The sequence below is a fragment of the Mustela putorius genome, unplaced genomic scaffold, assembly GCF_011764305.1.
Source record: "Mustela putorius furo isolate JIRA1106 unplaced genomic scaffold, ASM1176430v1.1 tig00001149_pilon_pilon_pilon, whole genome shotgun sequence".
Taxonomy (NCBI): Eukaryota; Metazoa; Chordata; class Mammalia; order Carnivora; family Mustelidae; genus Mustela; species Mustela putorius.
The window spans coordinates 232,296-259,216 of NW_025421595.1; the positions used below are offsets into that span (position 1 = coordinate 232,296).

A 26,921-nucleotide genomic window follows, 5' to 3' on the forward strand; every position below is an offset into this window, starting at 1 on the left:
TTGTTTTGTTGTAGTGGTAGGGGTGCCTGGTACCTCTGTTGTTTTCCTGTTTGTTTGTTTTTCTTTTCTTTTCTTTTCTTTTTTTTAAGATTTTATTTATTTATTTGACAGAGGGAGAGAGATCACAAGCAGGCAGAGAGAGACAGGCAGAGAGAGAGGAGGAAGCAGGCTCCCTGCTGAGCAGAGAGCCCGATGTGGGGCTTGATCCCAGGACCCTGGGATCATGATCCGAGCTGAAGGCAGAGGCTTAACCCACTGAGCCACCCAGGTGCCCCTTGTTTTGCTTTTCTTTTCTGTTCTCCTCTCTTGTTTTCGGGACAGCAGGACTCTATGGAGAAATTCACCTGAAAAGAAAGAACAGTAAGTTGTCCTCACAGCAAGGGATTCAGTCAATATGGATATAAGTCAGATGTCTGAAGTAGAATTTGAAACCATAAGCATAGTCACTGGGCTTGCAAAAAAATAAGAAAACAACTAAGTAACTAACTAAATCAATCAACAAAAGACCCTACAAAACCCCTCATTCTAGAGACCAAAATACTCCACTGTAGCTTGGCCAGAATGCAACATGCTCAATCTGAGAGGCAAGACCAAGTGGAGAGGATCAGACTAAGGACAGGCAAAAAATCTTGTATCAGTATAGTAGAAGGGAAAGGATGGGAGAATAGGAACCTGCAAAGAGCAACAGAACTCTACTAGGTCACAAAGGTCGTCTTAGGGAATTTGGCCATCACTTTAAGGAAATGAAGATTCCTATTGTAGGAGATCCCGAAGAAGATGAGCATGGAAAGAGTGCAGAAGAGTTATTGGAAGAAGTGATAGCTGAGAATTTCCCTAATACTGGGAAAAACACGAGCACTAGAGTCCATGAAGCACAGACAATGGCCCTTCAATCCACAAAAATAGGGTAGTATCACAACCAATCAAACAGAAACTTACCAATGACAGGGAGAAAGAGAACAGACTGAAAGCAGCTGGGGAGAACAGGTCCTGAACTAACAAGGTAGACACAGAATGCTTATAGCAGACCTGTCCACAGACACCTGGTAGGCTGGGAAAGGACTGTTATTTTATATTCAGTGTTCTAAATGGAAACATCTGCTACCAAGGACCCTTGATCCAGCAAAACTGTCATTCTGAAGAAAAGGAGAGGTCCAGAATTGCCAATAGAAAGGAATTTGGGAACACAGAGGCAGCTCTGCAAGAAATAGTAAAGGGAACCTATGGAGAACAAGACGACACCAAAAGTTCCAAAGCCCAGAAAGCAATAGAGATAATCTACAGATACCAAGAACTTACAGGTTATATATACAATGGCACTGAAATCATGTCTGGTCATCATTACTCAAAATGTAAATGGATAGAACGCTCCAGTCAAGAGAAAGGCAGACCACACCACACCACACCAAACGGCAACGCAACAAGACCCATGGATAGTTGTCATGCAAAAGCCTCATGTCTGGCCCCAAGAACCTCCTCATGGACAGAGACAGGGTGAAGCATTTGTCATGCCAATAAACATCTAAAGGAAGGTAGAGTAGCCACACTTCTCTGAGACCAAAGAGATGTTGAGCCTCAGACCATTAGACATGAAGAAGGACACTATATCCTACGAATGGGGCCTACCCAATAAAAAGGTCTAAAAAGTGTACATATTCATGCTCCTGTGATGATGGGAGCAGCCATGTAGAACAAGCAATTAATTACCACCTTAAAGCTACCTATTGATAATAAGCCAATAATCCTAGTAGGAGATGAGAACAGCCCACTCCCAGCCAAGGACAGATCATTGAAGGAGAAGATGAACAAGGAAACAAGGAAACATGCTGGACCAGGTGGCCTTCCCACATCTATTCAGGGCATTTCTGATTAAAGCAGCAGAATACGCTTTCAGTTCCAGTTCCAGACAAGTCAGTGGCTCAGCTGGTCAAGTGCCTGACTCAATTTGGCTCAGGCCTTGATTACAAGGTCTTGAGATGGAGCCTCTCATTGGGCTCTAAATTCAGCAGGTGTCTGCTTGAGATTCTCTGCTCTTGCTCTGTCCTTTTCCCTGTTCACCCATACTCTTTTTCTCTCTCTTGCTCTCCCTCAAATAAATAAATCTTAAAAAAAAAAAAAACCAAATGAACGAACAAAACAAAAAAAATCAGTGGGTCAAAGAAAAAAATAAATCACAAGTGAAATTAGGAAAAAACCTGAGTAAAATGAAAATGAATTTAAAAAAGCAAAATTACAAATGCAGTTAAAACAGTTCTGAGGGAAATTAGAAACACATATCAAAGGAGAATATTTCAAAAAGTAATCATTTAAACCCTAAAGACAGAAAGTATAAGAATTTTTTTTTTTAAAGATTTTATTTATTTATTTGACAGACAGAGATCACAAGTAGGCCGAGAGGCAGGCAGAGAGAGAGAGAGGAGGAAGCAGGTTCCCTGCTGAGCAGAGAGCCCGATGAGGGACTCCATCCCGGGACCCCGAGATCATGACCTGAGCCGAAGGCAGCGGCTTAACCCACTGAGCCACCCAGGCGCCCCAAGAATTTTTTTTTTCTTAAAGACTATTTATAGGGGGCGCCTGGGTGGCTCAGTGGGTTAAGCCGCTGCCTTCGGCTAAGGTCATGATCTCGGGGTCCCGGGATGGAGTCCCGCATTGGGCTCTCTGCTCAGCAGGGAGCCTGCTTCCCTCTCTCTCTCTCTGCCTGCCTGTCTACTGTGATCTCTCTCTGTCAAATAAATAAATAAAATCCTTAAAAATAATAATAATAATAAAAACTATTAAAAAAAAAAGACTATTTATAGGACACCTGGGTGGTTCAGTCAGTTAATCCGATGCCTTTGGTTCAGATCAGGATCTCAGGGTCCTGGGATCGAGCCTTGCATCATGTTCCCTGCTCACCAAGGATCCCACTCTCCCTCTGCCTGCAACTTCCCCTGCTTGTGCAACCCTTTCTGTCAAATAAATAAAGTCTTTAACAAAAAAATAAAGATTTTATTAGAAAGAGGGGAAGGGAGAGACAGAGGAGAGTGAGAAGCAGGCTTCCTGCTAAGGAGGAAGCCAGACTCAGGGATCATGACTTGAGCTGAAGGCAGAAGCTTAAACAACTGAGCCACCCAGGTGCCCCTAGAGCAATCTTTCCTCAACTACTTAAACTGTAAAGTACTACAAAAAGTAGAGCAAGAAAACTTTATGCAAGAAAGAAAAAAAAATTACTGAACAGACAAATGTAATAGAGAACAGAAGGAGAATTAACAAACCAAAATTCATACTTTGACAAAACTGGTAAAATATTAGCTAGACTTAAAAACAAAAAAGAGTCAGAAAACTACCTAGAAAAAAAAAAGTAAAATTACTTAAATCAACAATGAAGGTAGGGGTATTACTACTAAACGTATATAAGGAAAAAAAAAGTTAACACCATGAATAATTAAAAACCAGCAATCTACGTAAGTAGACAAAATGAACACATTTTTAGAAATGCACAAAATACTAAGTGATGAAGAGTATCTTCATACCAATAACAAGTATAAAATAGTTAATTCATCACACACACAAATTCCCCCACCAAAAAAGCTCAGAACAAGATGAATTTGGGGCGGCTGGGTGGCTCAGTGGGTTAAGCTTCTGCCTTTGGCTCAGGTCATGATCTCAGGCTCCTAGGATTAGGCCCAAAGCCAGAGAAAGACATTACAGACTAATTACAAAAAATTAGACTACATTCCTGATGAATATTGATACAATATCCTTAATATTAGCAAACCTAATGAAGTAGCATACTGAAAGGACTATAAAGGATGATGTAGAATTGTCCTTGTAATATACCAAATTAACAGGATAAAGGACAAAGTATCATTATCATATCAACTGATTCAGAAAAACACCAGACATAATTCAGTATCCTTTTATGCTCAAAACAACAAACCAGGAGTACATGAATTACCTCACCATAATAAAGAATATATATGAAAAGTTCATGGCTAACTTTGTACTTAATGGGGAAACTTAAAAACTAAGGTCAGGATCAAATAGAGATGGCAGTGAATAAGCCAATCACACACAAAACCAAATACTGTACAAATCTAGCTCTGAGATAAAGTGAAGTCCTCATTTTATAAAAAGTAGAGAGATGGTTATCAGGGAACTGGTGGGAGTGAGGAAAGGGGAATTGTTTAATGAGTACATAGCTTCAGAATTTGCAAGATGAAACAATTGTGGAGATCTGTGTTACAACAGTATGAAAATATATATATATCTGAAAATATATGAATATATATATATAAAATATATTTTTTCTTTTTTAAAAAGATTTTACTTATCTGACAGACAGAGATCACAAGTATGCAGAGAGGCAGACAGAGAGAGGGGGAAGCAGGCTCCCTGCTTAGCAGAGAGCCCGATGTGGAGCTTGACTCCAGGACCCTGGGATCATGACCTGAGCAGAGGCTTAACCCACAGAGCCACCCAGGAGCCCCAATAGTATGAATATATTTAACCTAGTATATTTTACACTTAAAAGTGGTTACTATGGTTAAGTTTTTTTTTTTTTTTTAAGTTTAAGATTTTTACTTATTTGACAGACAAAATATCACAAGTGGGCAGAGAGGCAGGCAAAGAGGGAGCTCCGGAGAAGCAGGCTCCCCGCTGAGTACAGAGCCCCATTCGGGACTCGATCCCAGCATCCCAAGATCATGACTGGCAGAGGCCCAACCCACTGAGCCACCAGGCACCCGAGTTGTGTTTTATTTTTTACTAGGATTCAACACATTGTTGAGTCCACAATTTTGATATAATAGGTATAGAGTGCTCCCAACGTTTTGCATTTACAACCAATTTCCAAGTAATGTTGATAATGGCAGCCCTGGTTAACAGTTCAAAAGCCAATGCTCTGAGGGGCGCATTGGGCTCTCTGCTCAGCAGGGAGCCTGCTTCCTTCTCTCTCTCTCTCTCTCTGCCTGCCTCTCCATCTACTTGTCATTTCTCTCTGTCAAATAAATAAATAAAATTTTAAAAAAGCCAATGCTCTGAAATATTACACCCTTAAAATACTGACTCGTCATGGTTTTCCTTATACAAACCCTAGAATATGTGGGAAATAGAGGAAATTATAAAATTGTGATTCCAAAGAATAGGGCAATACAATTATTGGACTAGCTGGGGGCACAGGCCTGGTTAGCGGTTTTTGCTGTGTTCTAGCATAGCTATTTAGTTGCTGTGGTCTTGTTTTACTTATAACTCTGGCCAGTGACATTTATATTCCCTTTAATAGTTAACTCCGATTTTTACTTTTTGAACTATCAAGCAAACACACATTTCTCTGTTAAAGGACTGAAGAATCTTTAAAATAAAAGATATTTTGGAAACAAGTTATTGTTGCACAACATTGTCAGTGTACTAAAGACAACTAACTATACTTTAACACAGCTTTAACATGTTCTGTGTGTTTTATGTCAATAAAAAATGTGTCTTAGGTCACAAAAAAATGTGATATTTAAAAAAAATTTCTACTGTAGACTGAATGTTTAGTCCCCCCTAAAATTCTTTTTTTTTTTTTTTAAGATTTTGTTTATTTATTTGACAGACAGAGATCACAAGTAGGCAGAGAGGCAGGCAGAGAGGAGGAAGCAGGAGGTTCCCTGCAGAGCAGAGAGCCCTATGTGGGGCTCGATCCCAGGACCTGAGATCATGACCTGAGCCAAAGGCAGCAGCCCAACCCACTGAGCCACCCAAGCGCCCCCCCCCCAAATTCTTATGTTAAAATGTAATCCCAATGTGATGGTATTAGGAGGGGAGGCCTCTGAGACAAAAGCGATCTTGAAATCTTTTGCTCCTTCTACCATAAAAATGAAGAAACAGAGATCCATCTTTCAATTAGGAAATGGACAATAACCAGACACTGAATCTGTCTGCGTCCTGATTTTGTTCCAGCCTCCAGAGGTCTAAGAAATAAATTTCTATTATTCATATTCACCCAGTCTGTGATATTTTATTACAGCAGTGCAAACAAAGTAAGACAACTTCTCATAACTTTTATACAACTTCAGATTTTTACTATGACATTAACCCAACTAAAAAATGTGTCAGTGTCCACTACAGTCCTCCAAACTAGGCACAAAAGACAATTGTACAGCAGGTCTTTTTCTGTGGATATAATAGTAATAATCTTCACTAACTGCTATGAAATTATACTAAAATGAACTTTAAATGCTCTAAACATCACTTCATGTATGGATTTTCTAAGACCTCAGGAAATGAAGATGGTAAAATAACAAAATCTTTTATGGAAGTAAAAGAAAAACAACGAATTTCATGAATATATACTGATAAAAAAAAACTCACCAACTTGCTCTTTACAATTCTAAAATACTACTAATACTCTGGTTTCTCTTCAGATTGCATAAATCTTTCGCCTTTTACAATTCTAAAATACTACTTGTAAACTCATAGGTTTAACATCTGAATCCAAGTCACAAAATCAAAAGCAATTATGCATTTTGCATTCCATTTTAAGAATTGGAGAACTGAAAATAGTCAACTTTTTCATTAAATTTAACAAAACTGCACATTTTTATGAAAAAGTGTTTACCTTAATACTAATATCAAATAGACTAAACACCAGTTAACAAGAAAATATTGATTTTTATTTTTGCATGTTATTCTCAAGTACACATTTACAATAGTGTCACACCTTCCTATATGAATTTCTTATCAAGTATTTTAAGTATTTTACAATGTGTACAGAGGAAGAGATATATAATATTTAATAGGCTATTTCAACAAAACAATAACTTAAGTTCTTGTAAAAATCTGTACCTCTTTAAAACATTAAACTGAAACATCCAAACTTATTAGCTTTGCTAATCAAATTTTTTTAAAGAACCCAAACAGCCTGCAACTAATATCAGTACATAGCAGTAAGTACAATTTCATATTTTCTTTATAAAAACAAATGTTTTATCATATTCACTTGACCAAATCCTAGTAATTACCTTTTAAAGGTTTCAATATTGTGCTTAAAAAACAAAACAATTATGTAAGACTCCAGACTATGAGAGAAATACAAAGTATGTAAGTGTTGTGTTCTTTATCTTTCAGTTTCTTTTAAAGTATAATTAAATAGCTATTTATCTGGATTAATTTTAAAGAATGTTTTAAAATTCTTAAATGTAAACTTTTATTTAAACATTTCCTTTTGTATTACTCCAAGGAAAAACCAAATGGAAGAAAAACTGAAAAAATTATCACACACAAAAGAGTTTTAAGAACAGGACAATGGATACTAAAAATGGGTAAAACATGTATGAGAGTAAAAAAGGCTTAAGAGGTTCCAAATCCATCCTGTTGCTTGGCGGGCATTCTTATGTGCCTAAAGCACTTGATTTAAAAAGATTAAATTAATCCAAACTTCAAAACTCCCAATATTTAGATTCCTAACCCTATAAATACAACTTCTGAATATGAATATTAGTGGCACAGAGAAAAGGCAGAAGATAGTAAGAGTAGAAGGCAGCACCACAATGAAGTTGCAAGGGAGCTAGCTATCAAGTGGGAAGAGAAATTTCTATTCTTGAATAATGTGCCAGTATATATGTGGCAATACCCAATTTAAGTAAACAAAAAGTGTTTCCTATATTTTTGAAAATTCATATAACACGAACCAAATTCTAATTAACTGTTTAAATTCATCTTATATCTATTTATAACTCACTCACTGCTTAAAATATTCCAACTCTGGAAAAAAAAAAAAAAACTGAAAGACTTGGTAATATTCCAAATAAAGTCTCACGTTTTCATAACGTACTTTAAACATATCTTCTAATCAAAGCTAACTTAAATTAATCTTCTTCAAATCTGCTAAGAAATTAAAAAAGGGCTGAACTTGCCAATTTTAATTAGCACCCATCTTCTGCAGCCATGTCTTTTTAATCCTAATCTTTACTTTGTGAGAAGACATTTCTTTTTCATGCTTTGCAGTGACTACTGAGAGATTTATGGTTAGATATTCATTAGCTTTTCCATAAAATTTAAGGTATGAAGCTAAAATTATATAAAAATATTCTATCTAGAAATACCTTGTCTTTTCCAACTCCTAAAGATGTTTAAAGAAAATACCTTCACTCTTCAAAAATACACTATCCTTATATTCCAACTTTCCCCTCAAGTTTAACTTAATCTTTACGAATACTAAGTTTGCAAAATGTTCTTTCATATATCTCTGGATTTTTCATTTTGTTGTACAGTTAATACTTTTCATTACAGACTTAAATTTGGGATTGTGTTTGTAAATATGTGAAACAAGTAACACACAGGCACATATAAAACCTGGAGTAGACTTACAGATCCAGTTGCAAAACAGTCTAGGAGCTACCATTTAACTCTAATATTCCAAAACTCAATTCACAGTTAAGTCTCATCTGTAGAATACAAGTATTCCAAAACAAAACTACACGGACAGAAAAACAACAAACAGGAATAAGCAAAACCTTTCAGTAACTTTCTGAAAGTGTGCTATGCTGACAAAAGATGTACTACACAGAAAGTCACAATAAAGCTTATTTTGTCTGTTGAACAAAATGAAAAACAGAAACCTAGCAATGTTCTGCATTTAGCAATACTAGAGACTCAAATGGAAAAGTGTCATTGTCACACAGTCTGAAAAATTAAGCAAGATAAGAAAATTACTTTCATATAATGATTAGACCCAACAGTAAAATCTGTTTACCATTAGCAGATGTTCCCATTTAATATGAAAGATTTATGAAGGAAAAATGAGTCAAAGTAAATACTTTTAGAATTACCAATCCTATGTTCTTTTTTATCTTTAGGTGGTCTTAGAAGTACCATCAATGTATATAAAGTGGATACTTAAATAAATAATAAAACTTCTAAGACTGAAAAATTCAGTACAGAATCAGGGATTCCTTTTTAAAAGCAATTTCACTGTTGCTACTTTTTGCCACTGAACAAACTGAATAGGATCCAGAACACTCTATTAAGTAAGATGTAAAGAAAAGTTGACTAGAAGCAGTAATTCTATTTGTACACAGCATAAATCGATATACAGTATTGCATGTGAATGAGACTGGCTTTAAAATGAAATTCCTGCTTCAAGGCCAACATCTCTACAAATGTCGGTAGCGGGACCGTTAGGGCAGGCCCACTTCTTTATGATGTCGCATTATGTGCTGGTTCTTTTCAGAAGGTCTGCGGAAGCCCTTCTTGCAGTACTCACACCGGTGAGGATAGTCTTTTGTGTGGATGGAGATGACGTGCCGTTTAAAGCCCGAGGCGTCTGTAGTGCTATACTCACAGTACTCACACTGGTACACTTTCCTGCCACTGTGCGTCTTCATATGCTTTTTAAGCTCATTCTGTTGCCGAAATCCCTTTCGACATCTCTTACACCTGAACGGAAGATCTTTCGTGTGAACAGAGAGAATATGGCGACTTAGGACAAACGGATCTGCGATCTTAAAGTCACAATGTCTACACTGGTGCATTTTTTTACCCTTGTGGGCAGCCACGTGTTTCTTGAGTTCGGAAGGCCTGTGAAAGCCTTTATCACACATGTCACACTTATGGGGGTAGTCCTTCGTGTGAACCGAAATTATATGTCGTTTCAAATCGCTTGAGTTCGAGCTCTTGTGGTCGCAATGCAAACACTGGTGTGTTTTGCTTTCTTGGTGGATAAGAGCATGTTGCTGCACCTCTTTGGTATCTGAGAAAGTCAGAAGGCAGATGTCACACTTGAACGGCATCTCTTTACTATGTTTCGTTTTTACATGTGTTTTCAAGTTAGAAGAGTCTGCGGACCGATACTCACAGTACTGGCACTGGTATGGCTTCTCGCCGGTATGGATGCGCATGTGCTTTTTGAGCTCTGACGGGTGACGGAAACCTTTCCCGCACTCCACACAAATATGAGGAAAGTTCTTGCTGTGGACCGCCAAAAGGTGGCGATTCAACAACCCTTGTTCAGCTGTCTCGTATTCACAAAATTTACACTTGTGCATTTTGTTGGCTCCTTTCTCCTTATGCACCATTTTGTGAGTAAACAAAGCCCCAGCATGAGAGAAATGCTTCCCACACTCATCGCATTCGATGGCCTTCTCTGCCTTGCTGGTCAGCTTGTGGCTCTCCAGGTGGTTATGTAAACTTATTTTCTTGTTGGTAGTGTACTCACAGTCAGTGCAGCGGTACTTCTTCTTGGTAAGGTGTTCAGGATGGTTTTTCATGTGCCTTTTCAAAAAACCTCTCGACTTAAATTTTTTCCCACAAATCATGCAAGGATAGACAGTCAAGGGATGTCCATCAGGGCCAATAATTATTGCTACAAAAGGAAAAGACAAGACCATAAGTGACTGAGCCAAGTTCCATTCTGTTTTCTTCAACCACTTAAAAGTGATTATTCTGAGTATTATCAGACAAATACTCAAGTTAACATTCTTTTCACTGTTCTTCAACAAAAGAGATAATACCAAAACCCAGTAATGATGAGAATCTTGTCCAGAAACTTCATTCAATGTAACCACCCATATCACTCCCAATTTCAAATGAACAGACAGGGGTGCTTGGGTGGCTCAGTCGTTAAGCCTCTGACTTTGGCTTCCATCATGATCCTACAGTCCTGGGAGAAGAGTCCTGCATTGGGCTCCTTGCTAACCAGGAAGCCTGCTTTTCCCTCTCCCATTCCCCCTGCTTGTGATTCCTCTGTCACTATGTCTCTGTCAAATAAATAAATAAATAAATAGACATTTAAAGCCACATGTATTTGGATATCTATAAAACATGATTCATAAAAACAAAGTTCACCTTTCAATTTTATTACTACAAGCCAAATAAAGTTTAACCACTTACTAAAAAACTGTAATATGCAAAGTAGTATACAAGATTATACCGGAAAGAAATTATTCAATAGACAACAGAAGTATTTGTCTTGCTCCTCAATAAGTGCCTGCTTCATGTTGACAAATACTTAAATTTGTTCATTAGAGTTAAATAATGTAATTTTAGCAATTTTATTTCCACCAAAATACCCTCAGATTTTATTGTCCTAAATGTCTGACTCAAAACCCATTTCTTTTTATTCCAGGAAATCATTCATGAATATTACTGAATTCTTAAAATTATTTTTCACTTCAATATACAAAAGCTACATATGATCTAGCAGCTAAATTGCTATCATTAATACCTCTATTTAAACTCAGAGCTTGCACAGCATACTGCACTGTGGAACTTGTGCGCCCTTACCTGTTTGGTACTGCCTGGAATCAGGTCTTCTCCTTTTCTTTGGTTTTTGTTTAGCCAGTCTACTGAGCCCAGCAGACTCATCTATGTGCAAGAGGGCACTTGCAGTGCCATTCCGGTTTTCAATGCCGTCAGAATTATTACCTAACAACATATATTAAGAAACAAAATTACACAGTGTTCTTTATAAAGAATTACGGATTCTTTATGAACTAGAACAACAAAAAGCCACGATACTCATGAATGACAAATTCCCCATCCAGGTAATGGGCTTTAAGGGCAAATTTATGTACTAGGCAACAGAAAAAGCCCAGCTTCCAAATTTAATAGCATTTTGACACTCAAGTGGTAAAGTCATGATCCAGATATACTCAAGATAAAAAATTTCTATTTATCTCTTACATAATATAGGCAAAGAAGATTCCTATTAAAATTAAGGCAAAAGGCAGACTATGAATAATCATCCTTCCCATCTTTAAGTCACTATACTGGTACTTCCTATTTCTGAAATCTGAAGCTATAGAAATCATTTTCAATAATAAATTCATGTTCCAGAACCATGCACTACTATGTATGTGACTTACCATACGCCGCTGCCCACGCTATTGGCATGAAGGTTTTGATTTCATTGTCGTCCATTTGTTGTTCATGCACAGCAGCTGCTGCAGCTGCTGCCACTGCAGCATCCTCCTCTCCTACTATAACTTCCATATAAACTTCATCAGCAATTTCAGCAACATCTAATTAGAAAATCATTAGAATTCTTTAAGACCAGGTTTATAGAGACTAGACAGAAAAAATGCTTGCATGAATTCAAAGAAAAGAGTTTCAAATGTTACATGCCTATTAAATTATTTTCACCCAGTAAATAGTCCATAAATATTTGTTGAGTGAACCATTCCTTTCTTGGCTTTCAACACTGTTTATTTTTAATTTAACATCCTAAGCATACATTAAGAGTCACTAATGTTCCTCTTTGGTACATGACAGTACAATACTATTTACAATAGTACTGTTTACTTTCTTCAATTAGTTGCATTTAAAAAAAATTAACTGTATACAAAACAGAATTTTCTCCCACATAAAGGGCACCTACTTAAATCGTCATCTTCTTGCTGAGAGTCGTTGACAGTCATATAAACCATCTTTTCTCTTGGTACTCGAATACTGCTATTCTGGTCAAGTAATTCAACTCCATGGTCATTCTCAGGCTCACTCTCCACAATGTCAACAGTGCCACCTATCAGGGAAGATGACAGCTCCAAGAATTTATCTGAAAACATCATTTCCACCTGTTTCACTTATTACATTTAATATACTTTTATAGTGCTACATGGAAATCCTTGTTTAAAAGTCATCTTCAGGGGCGCCTGGGTGGCTCAGTGGGTTAAGCCGCTGCCTTCGGCTCAGGTCATGATCTCAGGGTCCGGGGATCGAGTCCCGCATTGGGCTCTCTGCTCGGCAGGGAGCCTGCTTTCTCCTCTCTCTCTCTCTCTCTGCCTGTCTCTCTGCCTACTTGTGATCTCTCTCTGTCAAATAAATAAATAAAATCTTAAAAAAAAAAAAAAAAGTCATCTTCAGTGACGCCTGGGTGGCTCAGTCAGTTAAGCATCTGCCTTCAGCTCAGGTCATGATCTCAAGATACTGGGATCAAGTACCGCCTTGGGCTCCCTGCTCAGCAGGAAGCATACCTCTCCCTCTGCTCTTCCCTACCCCACCCTCTGGCCCGCTTGTGCACTTTCTCTCAAATAAAATCTTCAGGGGCACCAGGGTGGCTCAATGGCTTAAAGCCTCTGCCTTTGGCTTCGGTAATGATCCCAGAGTCCTTGGATCGAGCCCCGCATCGAGCTCTCTGCCCAGCAGAAAGCCTGCTTCCCCCTCTCTCTCTCCCTGCCTCTCAGCCTACTTGTGATCTCTGTCAAATAAATAAATAAAATCTTAAAAAAAAAAAAAAACTTCAAAAAAAAATTTTTTTTTATGTTATCTTCAGAAAATATTTCAAATGTTCTCAATCTAAACCACCCAAAAGAATTCAGGTTGAAGTGGCTGATCAGGATGAATAATATCCTGAAGCTTTCCTCTTACCTAAGTCATCCTCTCCAGGGTCAGCTTTAAAAATATACACCTTGATTACTTCAGGACAAGTGCCATCCACCTTACAAGGATCTATTTCTGACTCTGTGTTCATGGTCATTCCAGAGGAGCCACCGTGTTCTATTTTGCCAGCATCATCCACTGAAAAGCGAAGAAATACATCATAAATAACAGTAACAGACACTTAAATAAAATACTACCTTTTTGAAAAGTGTTTTAAAAATACAATCTCTAATTTGACTCATATGAAATTGAATGATTTCATATCTTAAAAAGTAGGAAATTCAACAAATACATGTTACAAATATTCTAAAAGTGGGATGAGAAATTCAGGTAAAAAATATTTTCCTTAAAGCAAATTCCTGGTAGCCTTAAAAACTAACAAAAGTAATGAGATTATATTCTATATCTTTGCATACACTATTATCCATAAAATGAAAGGATTATTATATTGTTAAAGATCTTGGGAAGAATGTCTTACGATAAGATAACCAAATCCTGGTCTTAATACATTTTCTTAGCACTGTCTTATTAGTGTTTTGACCATTATGTGTGGTCTTATCTGTTTCTTAGTATAATTTTTTTTTAATCAAAATACATTCAGAAACATACATTGCAATGGTCAATGTAAATTCTACTATCAAAATATTTAAAGTTAAAGCTGCACACAAACACAAACATGGTATATACTTGAATGAGGCACACACTTGAGTTCATAAAACTGAGTCTGAGTCATTGCTGGCAAATGCAGCAAATGTATACTTAAATATACAGTGTTCTCAAATACCTTAATGAACGTAGTCATTATTACATTTTTGACAAAAAAAAAAGATACCAATATAGACACACATGGCTCATGACAGTGGAGATTCAGGGGATACAGAACAAACATTTCGTAATTTATTCTTTATAAAAGAGGCTAATGAAATACAGTATTATGCTTAGTATTGGGAAACCTGAAAATAATGTCCCAAAGAAGCAGACTTGGATTGGAAAAATACCAAAAGCATAATTCCTATGAAATGTAATCTTTTATCCACTGCTACCCACAACAGCTATCCAATGATATCTCTGGCACAGATCAAAGTGAGGAAAAGACTAATGAATGAAAACTTGGCCAGTATGATCTAACTTCTCACAAAGTTGGATTTATTGATGTTGAATATATTAGAGAAAAAGCGCAGAAATGTTCACTTTGCTCCAGATAAAACTGGCCTGGCTGCTGTAACGGCAGACAAAGCAGAGAAGAAACCAAAGCCCAGAAAGTATAATTTGTCTTCCATTCACCTAGCAAGTCTTCTCATTTTCCTTTTAGTTCCCTTTCTGGTGTTCCCCTGCTAGATGTGATAAAAATACATGTATTCTATCTTTATGATTGGACATTAATGTTTTATTCAATTCAGCAATGCATCATAACAGTAATTAGACTCTGGGCTAGGTAAGTTATTGGAAGTACAAATATGAAAAAGTTATGGACTCAAAGTTTATAATCTAACAGAAAGGGAAGTGGTGTAGGGGTAACAGAAATGGGGGATGGGTATCAAGGACCCCTTGTGTGATGAGCATCAGATATTGTATGTAAGTTTTGAATTACCACACTGTAAATCTGAAACTAATATTACACTGTGTTACCTAACAGGAATTTAAATAAAAACTTTAAAAAAAGATAAAGTGATAAAATAAGGGGTGCCTCAGTGGCTCAGTATGTTAAAGGCTCTGCCTTTGGCTCAGGTCATAATCCCAGGGTCTTGGGATCAAGCCCCACATTGGGCTCTCTGCTCAGCTGCGAGCCTGCTTCCCGCCCCTTCTCTCTGCCTGCCTCTCTGACTACTTGTGATCTATCAAATAAATAAATAAAATCTTTACAAAAAAAAAAAAAAAAAAAAAAAAAAAAGTGCACTAATAAGATAGCTAGCATTTATTAATACACACACTGCAAAATACTTACACTAAGTTGTAAAGGTGGTGTTAAAAACATCACTAGCATTTTAAAATAGAGCAAACTCTGCAGTTTAGAAAAGTTGAACGTTTAGGGTAAGATACCACAACAAGTAAATCCAGTGATTCTAGTCAGAATTCAAAAGAAATCCACGAATCATAAGTAACCTTAAAAGATTCAAAAATTCCATTTGCCTAGTCAAAATTCTTTCACAGAATAACAAAGAATATTCTTACATAGAATATTAAGATGAATTGTCTTTCAAAAGCCAACACTGAAAGAAAGTAAAAATACACTTAACACTTTATTTTAGTTTCTTACTTAGAAATCAAGATCCTTCCATGCCAATATATCATATGCACAAAAATGCTTTCAAGCAGCATCCTAAAATCTTACAAATATAGAAAATCCTAAAATAAGTACAAAGTGAAGGAGGAACATCTGCAGTGGCTTGTACTAACCTGGAAGTCATTCATACTCTTGGTTAAAATATTTTAGTGAATGCTATATGGAGTCAGACTCAAGTAGGCTGAGGATTCTATGGAAGACGGATGTTAATTTCTTTAGGAAGTTTAATGCAGGCGTGCCTGCGTGGCTCATTTGGTTAAGAATCTACCTTCAGGGGCGCCTGAATGGCTCAGTGGGTTGGGCCTCTGCCTTTGGCTCATGTCAGGATCTCCGGGACCTAGGATCGAGCCCTGCATTGGGCTCTCTGCTCAACAGGGGGCTTGCTACCCCCTCTCTCTCTCTGCCTGCCTCTCTGCCTACTTGTGATCTCTGTCAAATAAATAAATAAAATCTTAAAAAAACAAAACAAAACAGAATCTACCTTCAATTCAGGTCATGATCCCAGGGTCCTGAGATCTAGCACTATCTTGGTCTCCCTGCTCACTGGAAAGCCTGCTTCACCCTCTCCCTCTGCCTTTGCTCCCCCTGCATGTACTCTATCGAATAAATAAATAGTATCTTAAAAAAAAAATCCTTTAAGAAGCTTACTGCAAAAAAAGGAGAATAAAGGAATAGTCAGAATGGATTGCAGGATCAAAGAGGTAACTCCATCAATGATAAAAATACTTAAGTATGCTCATAATTTGGGAATAATAAAGAAAGTAAGGGGCGCCTGGGTGGCTCAGTGGGTTAAGCCGTTGCCTTCGGCTCGGGTCATGATCTCAGGGTCCTGGGATCGAGTCCCGTGTCAGGCTCTCTGCTCAGCCAGGAGCCTGCTTCCTTCTCTCTCTACCTGCCTCTCTGCCTGCTTGTGATCTTTCTCTGTCAAATAAATAAATAAATTCTTTAAAAAAAAAAAAAAAAAAAGAAAGTAAGAGGCCTGAGGTCAGGGACATTGTAAATTATAGAATCAAGATCTTAGAGGGAAAGGGAAAAGAAAAAACAAGGAACAAGGATGAAGAAAGGATCCTTAAAAACTAAAGAAGAAAAACACTCTTCCTTTTGAGACTCAAGGGCAAATCAATAGATCTAATAGTTACCTTGTTAGGGAAAAGAGGGTAGAACTGGAGGTTATACCAGTAAAACATTCTGACTAGTATCTTCAGCCATATACAAAGTGAAGGAGGCAAGGATAGTTACCTATGTTTTATATAGTTTGTTGGTAAAACCACCATCCTGTCCTTAATTCTGACCTTATGTATACTTAGTCTTGTTTTCAAAGCTAACTACATGTTTTCTGACCTATCCTGCAGACTGAGCTAAGTCATTTTCTTAAAGGTAGCTTTAATATGTCAAACAGGTAGCATTAGAGGACAGAGATCTCAGCATTCAGGCAAGAGAGTTCTGAATAAATCTAAAACTTTTTTAAAGGACTCATCTTTGAGGAGTCTGAGACTACAGGTAAGCCGGCCTCTTTTGGAAACTTTGTAATAGTGACTCTAAGTATGTACTGAAAAATCTTAGTATTTTGTGTTTACAAGGTCACACAAGATGCTCATAGAAATATTAGTTTGTGGGTAATGGTAAAATAAAACTCCTGAAGACCTCACCACTTAATGATGATGGAACTTAAAAAATGTTACATATTTTCCTATAGCTTATAAAAGATCTGTGTGCTCCTAAATATGAAAAACACATTCACATGTTAGGTCTACCTGAGAACAGCACAGTTAATCCTTTTCTAGAGAAAATTAGAATTCATCTTGAAAATTTCACCTTGGAAAGGTATCCCACTAATTAAACTACTAAAATTATCTCAATGAAATATTATAAAAGCAACTTTAAAAAACCTACAAATCTTAAATGTCATTTTACCATGTAAATCTCACTATGGCTTTAAAACTACCATTAAAAATTAAAGTCTGAGGCGCCTGGGGGGGCTCAGTTAATTAAGCGGCTGCCTTGGGCTCAGGTCATAATCGCAGGGTCCTAGGATTAAGCCCCTCATAGTGCTCCCTGCTCAGCAGAGAGCCTTCTCTCTCTCCCTCTGCCTGCCACTCTGCTTACTTATGCGCTCTGTCAAATAGATAAATAAAATCTTACCCCCAAAAAAGAAATTAAAGTCTAGAGGTGCCTGGGTGGTTCAGTCATTAAGCATCTGCCTTGGCTTGCGCCATGATCCTGGCGTCCTGGGATCAAGCCTCGCCACCAGGCTCCTTGCTTAGCAGGAAGCCTGCTTCTCCCTCTCCTACTCCACCTGCTTGTGCTCCCTCTCTCACTGTTATCTCTGTCAAATAAATAAAAACTTAAAAAAAAATAATAAAAATAAATAAATAAAATTAAAATTAAAGTCTAAAAATAAACAAACTCTGGATAATAAATATCTTGAGACATCAGGAAGCGATTTCTACACAACTGCCTTTTTAAAAAATGTAGTATCTTCAGGCTCCCTGCTCAGTGGCAAGGCTGCTTCTCCTCCTCATTCTGCCTATTGCTCTCCCTGCTTGTGCTCTCTCCGGCAAAAGAATAAATAAAATCTTAGAAAAAAAATGTAGTAATAAAGAACTAGAGCTTTACTGGGTTTCAGTAAATTCACATACTTTGCAACCATCATCACCATCTAATTACAGATTATATCCATCACCCCCTAAAAATACCTCTAACATTCTTTGGCTAACTCCCTTTCCAGAACTTATTCCACAATTAGACTACCTACGTAAACATTCCTCAACTCTTTAACTTTATAGATATACCTCTTTCAGACTTGCCAAATACCCCTTTCTTTCTTTCTTTCTTAAGTATTTTATTTATTTGACAGAGATCACAAGTAGACAGAGTGGAGGGCAGAGAGAGAGAGGGGGAAGCAGGCTCCCTCCCGAGCAGAGAGCCCAATGTGGGTCTCGATCCCAGACCCTGAGATCGTGACCTGAGCCAAAGGCAGAGGCATAACCCTCTGAGCCACCCAGGTGCCCCAGACCTGTTACTTTTTTTTTTTTTTTTTTTAAGATTTTATTTATTTGACAGAGATCACAAGTAAGCAGAGAGAGAGGGGGGAAGCAGGCTCCTTGCTGAGCAGAGAGCCCGATGCGGGGCTCGATCCTAGGACCCTGGGATCATGACCCGAGCTGAAGGCAGAGGTTTAACCCTCTGAGCCACCCAAGTGCCCCATACCTGTTACTTTCAAAGTTCACCTGTTTTGTAGCATGTATCAGTGCTTCATTTTTTTTATGATCAAATAATATTCCACCGGATGATGACATTACATCTAAAATATCAATTCATCAATTGAAGACATTAGGGCTGTTTCCATTTTTGTTTGGCTATTGGGATGCTGCTATAAATGGGAAGCCTGGGTGCCTCAGTTAACCATCTGCCTTCGGCTCAGGTCATGATCCCAGAGTCCTGGGATGGAGTCCAGCACAGGGCTCCTTGCTCAGGGGGAAGTCTGCTTCTCCCTCTGCTTCCACCTGCCTCTGTTTGTTTTGTCTCTGACAAATAAATTAAAAAAAAAAAAAAAATCTTAGGGTCCCTCAGTGGCTTAGTGGCGCAAAGCCTCTGCCTTCGCTCAGGTCAGGATCCTGGGGCCCTGGGGTCAAGCCCCACACTGTGCTCTCTGCTTAGCAGGGAGCTTGCTTCCACTTCTCTCTCTGCCTGCCAAATAAATAAATAAAAATCTTTATTAAAATAAAATCCTAAAAAAAAATAATGCTTCTATGAATATTTGTATAGCAACTATTTTATGGTATCTTTTTAATTCTCCTGGGTCTATGCTTAGGAGCAATAACTGAGTCATACTGTAATTCAATGTTTAACTTTTCAAAGAACTACAAAATCTTCCCTAAGTGGGTAAACAATTTCATATTACCAATCCCACTTTGAGGCTTCTAATATCCCCTTTCTTGCAAAACTTATTTCCCATCTTTTAGAATACCCATCTGAGAGAATGTGAAGAGGTTAACTCATTTTTAATGGTTTTGATTTGCATCCCCCAAATGACTAATGATGATAAGCATCTTTGATGTACTTATTTTCTTCTTTGGAGAAATGTGTATTCAAGGTTTTTTCCATTTCTAATTGCTTTGCTTTTTTATTTCTGAGTTGCAGAGATTCTTTATATGTTCCAGTTCCTAGACACTTAGATATAAGCTTTACAAATATTTCCTTCCATTCTGTTATCACTTCACTTCTTCATAGTATTTTTGGAAAAGAAGTATTTTCAAATATGATAAATATATGCATTTTTTTCTTTTCTTGTGCTTTTGGTCACCTATCTTAACAACCATTACTTTCGAGAATACTTACACCTACCTTTTTCCTAAAATGTTTTCAATTTTAGCTCCTACAGATATCTCTGATTGGTTTTAAGTTTTTTATATATCTCAGGGTAGCAGCCCAACATTATTCATTCATGTGTGAACATGCGGTTATCCCAACACCATTTGTTGAAAAATCAGGCTATTCCTCTTTAAGCTATGAAAAGTTCAAGTTGTGAAAACTCAACTGGTTAGAAGATGTATGGGTTTATTTCTCAACTCTCAATTCTATTTCATGGGCTTTTATGTCTGTCCTTATGCCATGTTTCATCTGGGTTACTGCAGCTTTTTTTTGTTTACCTAGGAATATCTTAGTTTCACTTGATTTTTAAAGTTTTAGCTAGATACTTCTTAGTTGAGTATATATATTATATATAGCATATAATATGTAAATGTATTAGACTTATTTCCTTCAACCTGCTGAACAGATCATCTGAATATATCACCTCAATATATGAATATAAATATATCGCCTTTTAAGTCTACATGTTTTTAAGAAGAAAAGAGCTCTCACCTCTTTGAGGAAGGAGCATTTGAGGATGTGATGAGTCAATTCTGTCTTGCTTTCAAGAATTCTTTGTAAACTTTTGATAATTTAAAGTTCACCAAACTTCTTAGCTTGTATGTATAGATGAATATTTTTCATCACATTTCAGAAATTTTCACCTACTACTTTTTGAGATATTCTTTCAATCCATTTCCATTTTTGCTCTACTTCATTCCTCTCCTTCTGGGGACTGTCTATGCTAGTATGCATACAGACAGGTCTAAAAAGCTACATTAATTTTTCTTCATTCTTTTCTTTCCTTCTTCTCAGAGTGGATTAATATCACCTGATACACACTTTCTTTGCCTTTCAGTTTTGAGCCCTCTGGTTAAATTGGTATTTTAGTCTTTTTATTTTAGGTCCAGAATTTCTATTCAGTTTTTTTTAAGTTTCTCCTTATTGATATCCTCTGTTTGGTGAGACATCATTTTCATACTTTCCTTTTTTTTTTTTAAGATTTTATTTATTTATTTGACACAGAGATCACAGGTAGGCAGAGTGGCAGACAAAGAGAAAAGGAAGCAGGCTCCCCACTGAGGAGAGAGCCCAATGTGGGGCTTGATCCCAGGACTCAGGATCCCAGGACCTGAGCTGAAGGCAGAGGCTTTAACCCACTGAGCCACCCAGGTGCCCCCCTTTAGTTCTTTACAATGGTTTTCTTTAGCTCTCTGAACAAATTTAAAACAGCGGATTTAAAATCTTTATTAAGTTCACTATCTAGGATTCTGCATGAGTTTCTTTCTTTTTTTACTTAAAGATTTCTTTTTTAAGATTTTATTTATTTATTTGACAGACAGGTATCACAAGTAGGCAGAGAGGCAGGCAAAGAGAGAGGCAGGCAAAGCAGGCTCCCTGCCTAGAAGAAAGCCCAATATGGGGCTCGATCTCAGGACCCTGAGCCGAAAGCAGAGGCCTTAACCCACTGAGCCACCTAGGTGCCTCTCCTCACGAGTTTCTACTCACTGTACTTTTTCCTGTGTTTCTGTCAGGATTATTGTTTCTTTGCACATCTTACATCTTTTGTCCAAAATTAAGTGTTTTAAGTAATATAATTTGACAATTCTTGATATCAAATTCTCCCTAATAATTTAATTGCTACCTCCTTTTAGTGCATGGTATTAGCTCCTTTAAAGTGTTAGAAAACTGCTTAAAAATGTTCTAAATACATTTTTAGAGTCCTTATTTAAAAAGGCATCAATTCTAGTCTAATATACAAAAACTTTTCTTAATTTTTATGAAAACAAATTTTAAAAACCTAATCAAGACATTTTTCCTAATCCTTATTCATGTTTCAAAAATATTTTCTTGTGTATACTTACTTTTAGAATTCCAAAATTTTAGTCTGTGTTCTATTAGATTTTAAAAACTTATGAACAAAACCCAACACCTGATATAGAACTTACAGAGATGTTACATACATATCCAGTAATTAGGACAGAATAAGAGAATGCCTTCAACATGTATAAAAAAATACAAGTGCAGTATTTTAGTATCCCTTCTATTCCAGTAACTACTAAACCAATATACAAACAATAAATTCTACTGATCCTCAGATTTTGTACATTAGATATTAAAGTTAAGATTTTATTTATTCATTTAATACAAAACTGGCAACTAATTAGAAACTAATACCAGGTAAAATGAGGAAAACACCTAAACTAGATGGCATGATATCCATATGATTTCAACTATAAAGTTAATAAATATGTTCATTCAATGAATAATTCACATGTAATATGTACAAGGTTTGTTGCAGGATATATCTAAGTGGGTAAGATTCATTAGTTTTGTTCTAAAGACAGACAAAACTAATTTAAAAGAAAGAGTATGATCTAGAATACAAAATGATATATAGCAGATATGCTGTAATAATGAGCACCTGTGTCTAGATATACTATGACACAACAAAAAATGGAATTCTTTCACGGTTATAAAAGTGAGAACTGCAGAAGGAAGAAACTTGATGAGATGGACTCTAAACACTTTTATGAAAACACTTTATCAGCCATGTAGAGCCCATAACTCACTGAAATTTCTAAAGAGAAGAGCAGACATCTGTTTAAATTCTTAAGGTGTACATGTTGAATAAAAATATTAAAGGACTGAAAATGTTTGTTTCATGCTATGAAAATCATTAATATTGATAGATAATTATAGCATCTCAGTTTTCTCTATTATGCAAAAACACAGATCAGGCTACAATTCCTCTTCACACTAAACAAAAAATCCTAAACAGTTACCCTCTAATACAGCATTTGAGGAAGCATCTTTCCTAGAAGGCAGAAACAAAGATATCAAGAAAACTAAAATGTCTGGACAAATTTATCTTATAAAAATCTTATATTCTAAATTTGTATTGAAACTAAATCGTAAATTACTTATAATAAATTCTACCCCCATCTCTGCCTCTTTTAAAGTACGAAACCAAATTATTGTTAGCCACTTCAACACTACTTGGAAGAAGGTTTTATATAGAGAATGAATTTAATGGACATTTATTAAACGAGACTCTTGACATTATCAAGTTAAGCTGGATGTAAAAAAATTATAATTAATAAAAAGCATAAGATCACATATAGGGTAAATAAATACCTACTCTATTCCTAAACTTACCCAATCTCTGTGCTATGCTCAAAGACACAAGGGAACAAGACTTGTATGTAGTGCTGATAAGAACACATTGAACTCTTGTCTATATATGATAAACTTGATTCCAAATACCATAATGATCCCATAAGCAGGTGAATTGGGAGTTATTTAAATCAGCAGGTAGATGATGGGTCTATCTAACAAAGTAAAACTTCACTGATGTAGAGAATGTATCTAAAAAAGAAAGATCAGAGACACCCACCCAGGGAATCTACTAAAAGAAATATCAGGACATCTACTATATAACTAAAACTATGTCTAATTATGTGCTAAATGATAAGAAGGTAAACAGCATCTAGAAAGCCAATATGCAATAAGAAGCAGTGAACAGAGTATAAAGCCAATGATATTAAATCTCTAATCATTCTAGAAGTCTATATAAATTAGTGTTTATGGTTATGTATATGACCACTTTATTTCAAGACACTACACTAACACAGTTCCAAAGCCAATAATGAATTTGTTTTTAAAAATATTTTCATTATTGGGGCACCTGGGTGGCTCAGTGGGTTGGGCCTCTGCCTTCGGCTCAGGTCATGATCTCAGGGTCCTGGGATCGAGCCCCGCATCGGGCTCTCTGCTCATCAGGGAACCTACTTCCCCCTCTCTCTCTGCCTCTCTGCCTACTTGTGGTCTCTGTCAAATAAATAAATAAAATCTTAAAAAAAATTTTTTTTTCATTATTTTGCAGGCAAAGAGGAGTGGTATAGAAGAAAATAAGGACAGAAGTCACTGCACAATAAAAGACAAGATTTTTTTCAAGCTAAAATCCTTTCTAGGTTCAATATTTATTCTGATAAGGTAATAGCCTAATCACATCATCACGTTATTTCTGATTTCTAATAGTTCATTCTTTCCAGCCTCCCTCATCTCTTTTTTATTTTATTTTTTAAAGTAGGCTCTAGGCTGGGATGGAGCCCAATGCAAGGCCTGATCTCACAACCCTGAGATGAAGACTTGAGATGAGATCACGAGTCAGATGCTTTACCAACTGAGGCACAGGTCACCCTCAGATTAGAAATAACTCTTTAGGTGTACCTGGGTGGCTCAGTGGGTTGAGCCTCTGCCTTTAGATCAGGTCATGATCCCAGGGTTCTGGGATCAAGCCCCGCATCAGGCTCTCTGCTCAGCAGGGAGCCTGCTTCCCCCCATTCTCTGCCTGCCTCTCTGCCTACCTGTGATCTCTCTCTGTCATAAAAATAAATAAAAATCTAAAAAAATAAGTTACAAAAGGAATGGTGATTTAAAAAAAAAAAAAGGAAATAACTCTTTTACCACTTCAGTTTTCTTAATTACAGCTTACCTTAACAAGATCCAAAACTAGGACAATAATGCACATAGGCCTGTGACATTTATCTTAATTTAGTTAAGTTTAAGTAAAGAAAATGTCATCCTGATATATGATAAAAGATAGACCTCAAAAATACCTTTGACAATCACTATACCCCAAAGACTTACAGGAAATCATAAGGTAGTCCTCACAGTTGCTTTTGTCATCATCTTGTTGGTCCACAGGGATCCCATTGGCATCTATGACTGCTTCAGAGGCACAATCTGCTACCAATACTTCTTCTGAAACGACGTCTGCTGTCAGAGGGTCAGTAATGATTTCTGCTTCTACTACACTATCATGAACCATGTGTTCAACATGTCCAATATCAGACACATGTATAGAATCACTTGTTAATACATGTTCTGGCACAGACATTGAGGCTGAAGTAATGTCGGAAGCTAAAACATCATCTGGGACCGTGCAGTGTGCTAAAGAAACTTCTTCAGTTACATCTGAGTCAAGCACTTGCTCAGGTATAATGACATTTTCAGATATATCTGCTTCTTCTAAGATATCTGAGCAGTGAACATCCTCAATCACAACATCCTCTATAACATCTTGGATTACAACTGAATCTGGGTCATCAGGAACAAAGTTATGTACAGTTATATCTGAATCCACAACATCTGAAACAAAAACAGTTTCTTGAACTTCCACAACAATCTGATCACCATCCATGTGCGTAGCATCAGTTCCTTCAAAAAACAAAAAATTAAATGACAAATTTCAGGTAGGCATGCATGACTGTCTTCAATGATATAAATGATATTTAATTTCTACCAGAAAACAAAATATATCCTGTTTTCTCAAACACTGAAATAGATTAAGGAAATAAAAAGGGAATCTATTTTTGATTCATATAACAGATAAAAATTAACACAAGAACTGCTTCTACTCAACCCTCTCAATTAACAGATTAAGAAATACTAGGAAACAGAAAACGTGAGGCAGTCGCAGAAAAGTATTTTTTGAACATCAACATTAAAATCTCCAGGAAAATAAAATCCTACGGGATAATTATAAATGTTAAGGAAGTAAGATAAATTCAGAAAACAAACCATTTTCCTTCATATCTGTTCCATTTTCCCTTTCTTCTACATTTCTTATACATGTCAGTTTTCTTATTTTCAACACTATTACTTACTTTTCATTCCTTCCATTTCTTTCTTTCCCTCTTTAAAATTAAGCCACTATATGCTGGTGTAATGTTCCAAAAGTATCCACCATATATGACTGGATATTTAGAAATTAAATTGTGAATTTAGGCAAAGAATTGGGGCGCAAATGAAAACAGAGCTAGGAAGCTATAGAGGAGCAACAATAGCTGATTAAAGATTTCTGTGGATAGATAAAAGTGAACCTGCTCTGGAGCACTGGAGGGTGAGGTTAGTGGAAGTGGGTCATACCAACTTCATAAGAATACTGTCTCCATCTATCCTCCTCCCATCACCCACACTCCAATCCCAAGGCAGCTTCACCAATTTTAAGAAATACTATTTCTAGTCCACTCCACACTAAAGAATAAAGCTATAGGAGTGAAACAATCGCAGCCCAGTGAAATTAAATGACTTCACCAAGATCACACAATTGTTTGCACAGCACATGGTACTCAGTAAGTATCACTCTGAATGAATGAGATGAATGGGAACAGAAACAAAATTATTCTTACAAAAATTATTACATAAAACAAAACAAATCTGGTATCTTGGCTCCTGGTCCAAAAAATTAACAAATATGAAGTCTTACCTAAAAAAAGCTACTCAATTAAGCTATTGGTCCTGGTTGTGACTTAGGAAAGTTGGCCTAAAGCAGGTGCCTAACTCAGTGACTGTGTCTCACTGCCTAGGCCATCAGAGAAACACAGATAATACAATTAACAAAAAGGATCAACAAAAGCCAAAGAATGATAAAAGTTGTAGCAAGTCCTTAAAGTCAGTTAATGCCCACTTGAATTACATATAGAAATAAAATGTTTTTTTCATTTCTATAGAATTATTAATTGCTTTCAATCATCTGTCTTTATGTTTCATATTTAATAGTTCACATCAAGTAATACATCACTTTAATTCCATCTTCAAGACATAAATGTAGAACCATTTAAAGGCAAGAGCACTGCTTAAGAAGTATAAGACAGAGAGAAGTATTTAGAACTTATTCATTTTGGGACCTTGGGCAAGTCATTTAACCTCTGAGTTTCAGTTTCCTGTCAGTAAAATGAGGACAGTATTATCTGCCATGCATACCTCACAGGACTGTTGGTGATGATCAAATGGGAATATATGGGAAGTGTTCTGAAAAACTGTAATGAGAGGTTTCATTATTATTAGGACAATGAAAAAGGAGGCCCTAGCAGATTAAGTGACTTGCTCAAAGATGAATGCACACCATTAAGTGTCAATAATGAGGGCTAAAATGCAA

General features: G+C 36.7%; 1 protein-coding gene across 7 annotated transcripts in view; it reads right to left on the bottom strand.

Moving 5' to 3' along the window:
* Window positions 1-6,613: 6,613 nt before the first annotated feature.
* Window positions 6,614-26,921, bottom strand: part of LOC123394021 (zinc finger X-chromosomal protein-like) — a 61,246-nt gene continuing 40,938 nt past the window's right edge. For 6 of the 7 annotated variants that reach the window (XM_045087454.1, XM_045087450.1, XM_045087456.1 and 3 more), the window contains 6 exons: window positions 24,629-25,198; window positions 13,327-13,476; window positions 12,338-12,481; window positions 11,826-11,981; window positions 11,245-11,385; window positions 6,614-10,324 (listed from right to left, as the gene is read on the bottom strand). In XM_045087454.1, coding sequence (XP_044943389.1) covers window positions 9,141-10,324; window positions 11,245-11,385; window positions 11,826-11,981; window positions 12,338-12,481; window positions 13,327-13,476; window positions 24,629-25,198 — 2,345 coding nt within the window. In that variant the 3' untranslated portion in view covers window positions 6,614-9,140. Of the gene's footprint in view, window positions 10,325-11,244; window positions 11,386-11,825; window positions 11,982-12,337; window positions 12,482-13,326; window positions 13,477-24,628; window positions 25,199-26,746; window positions 26,803-26,921 lie in introns of all 7 variants that reach the window. The other variant, XM_045087457.1, reaches the window with a different exon arrangement.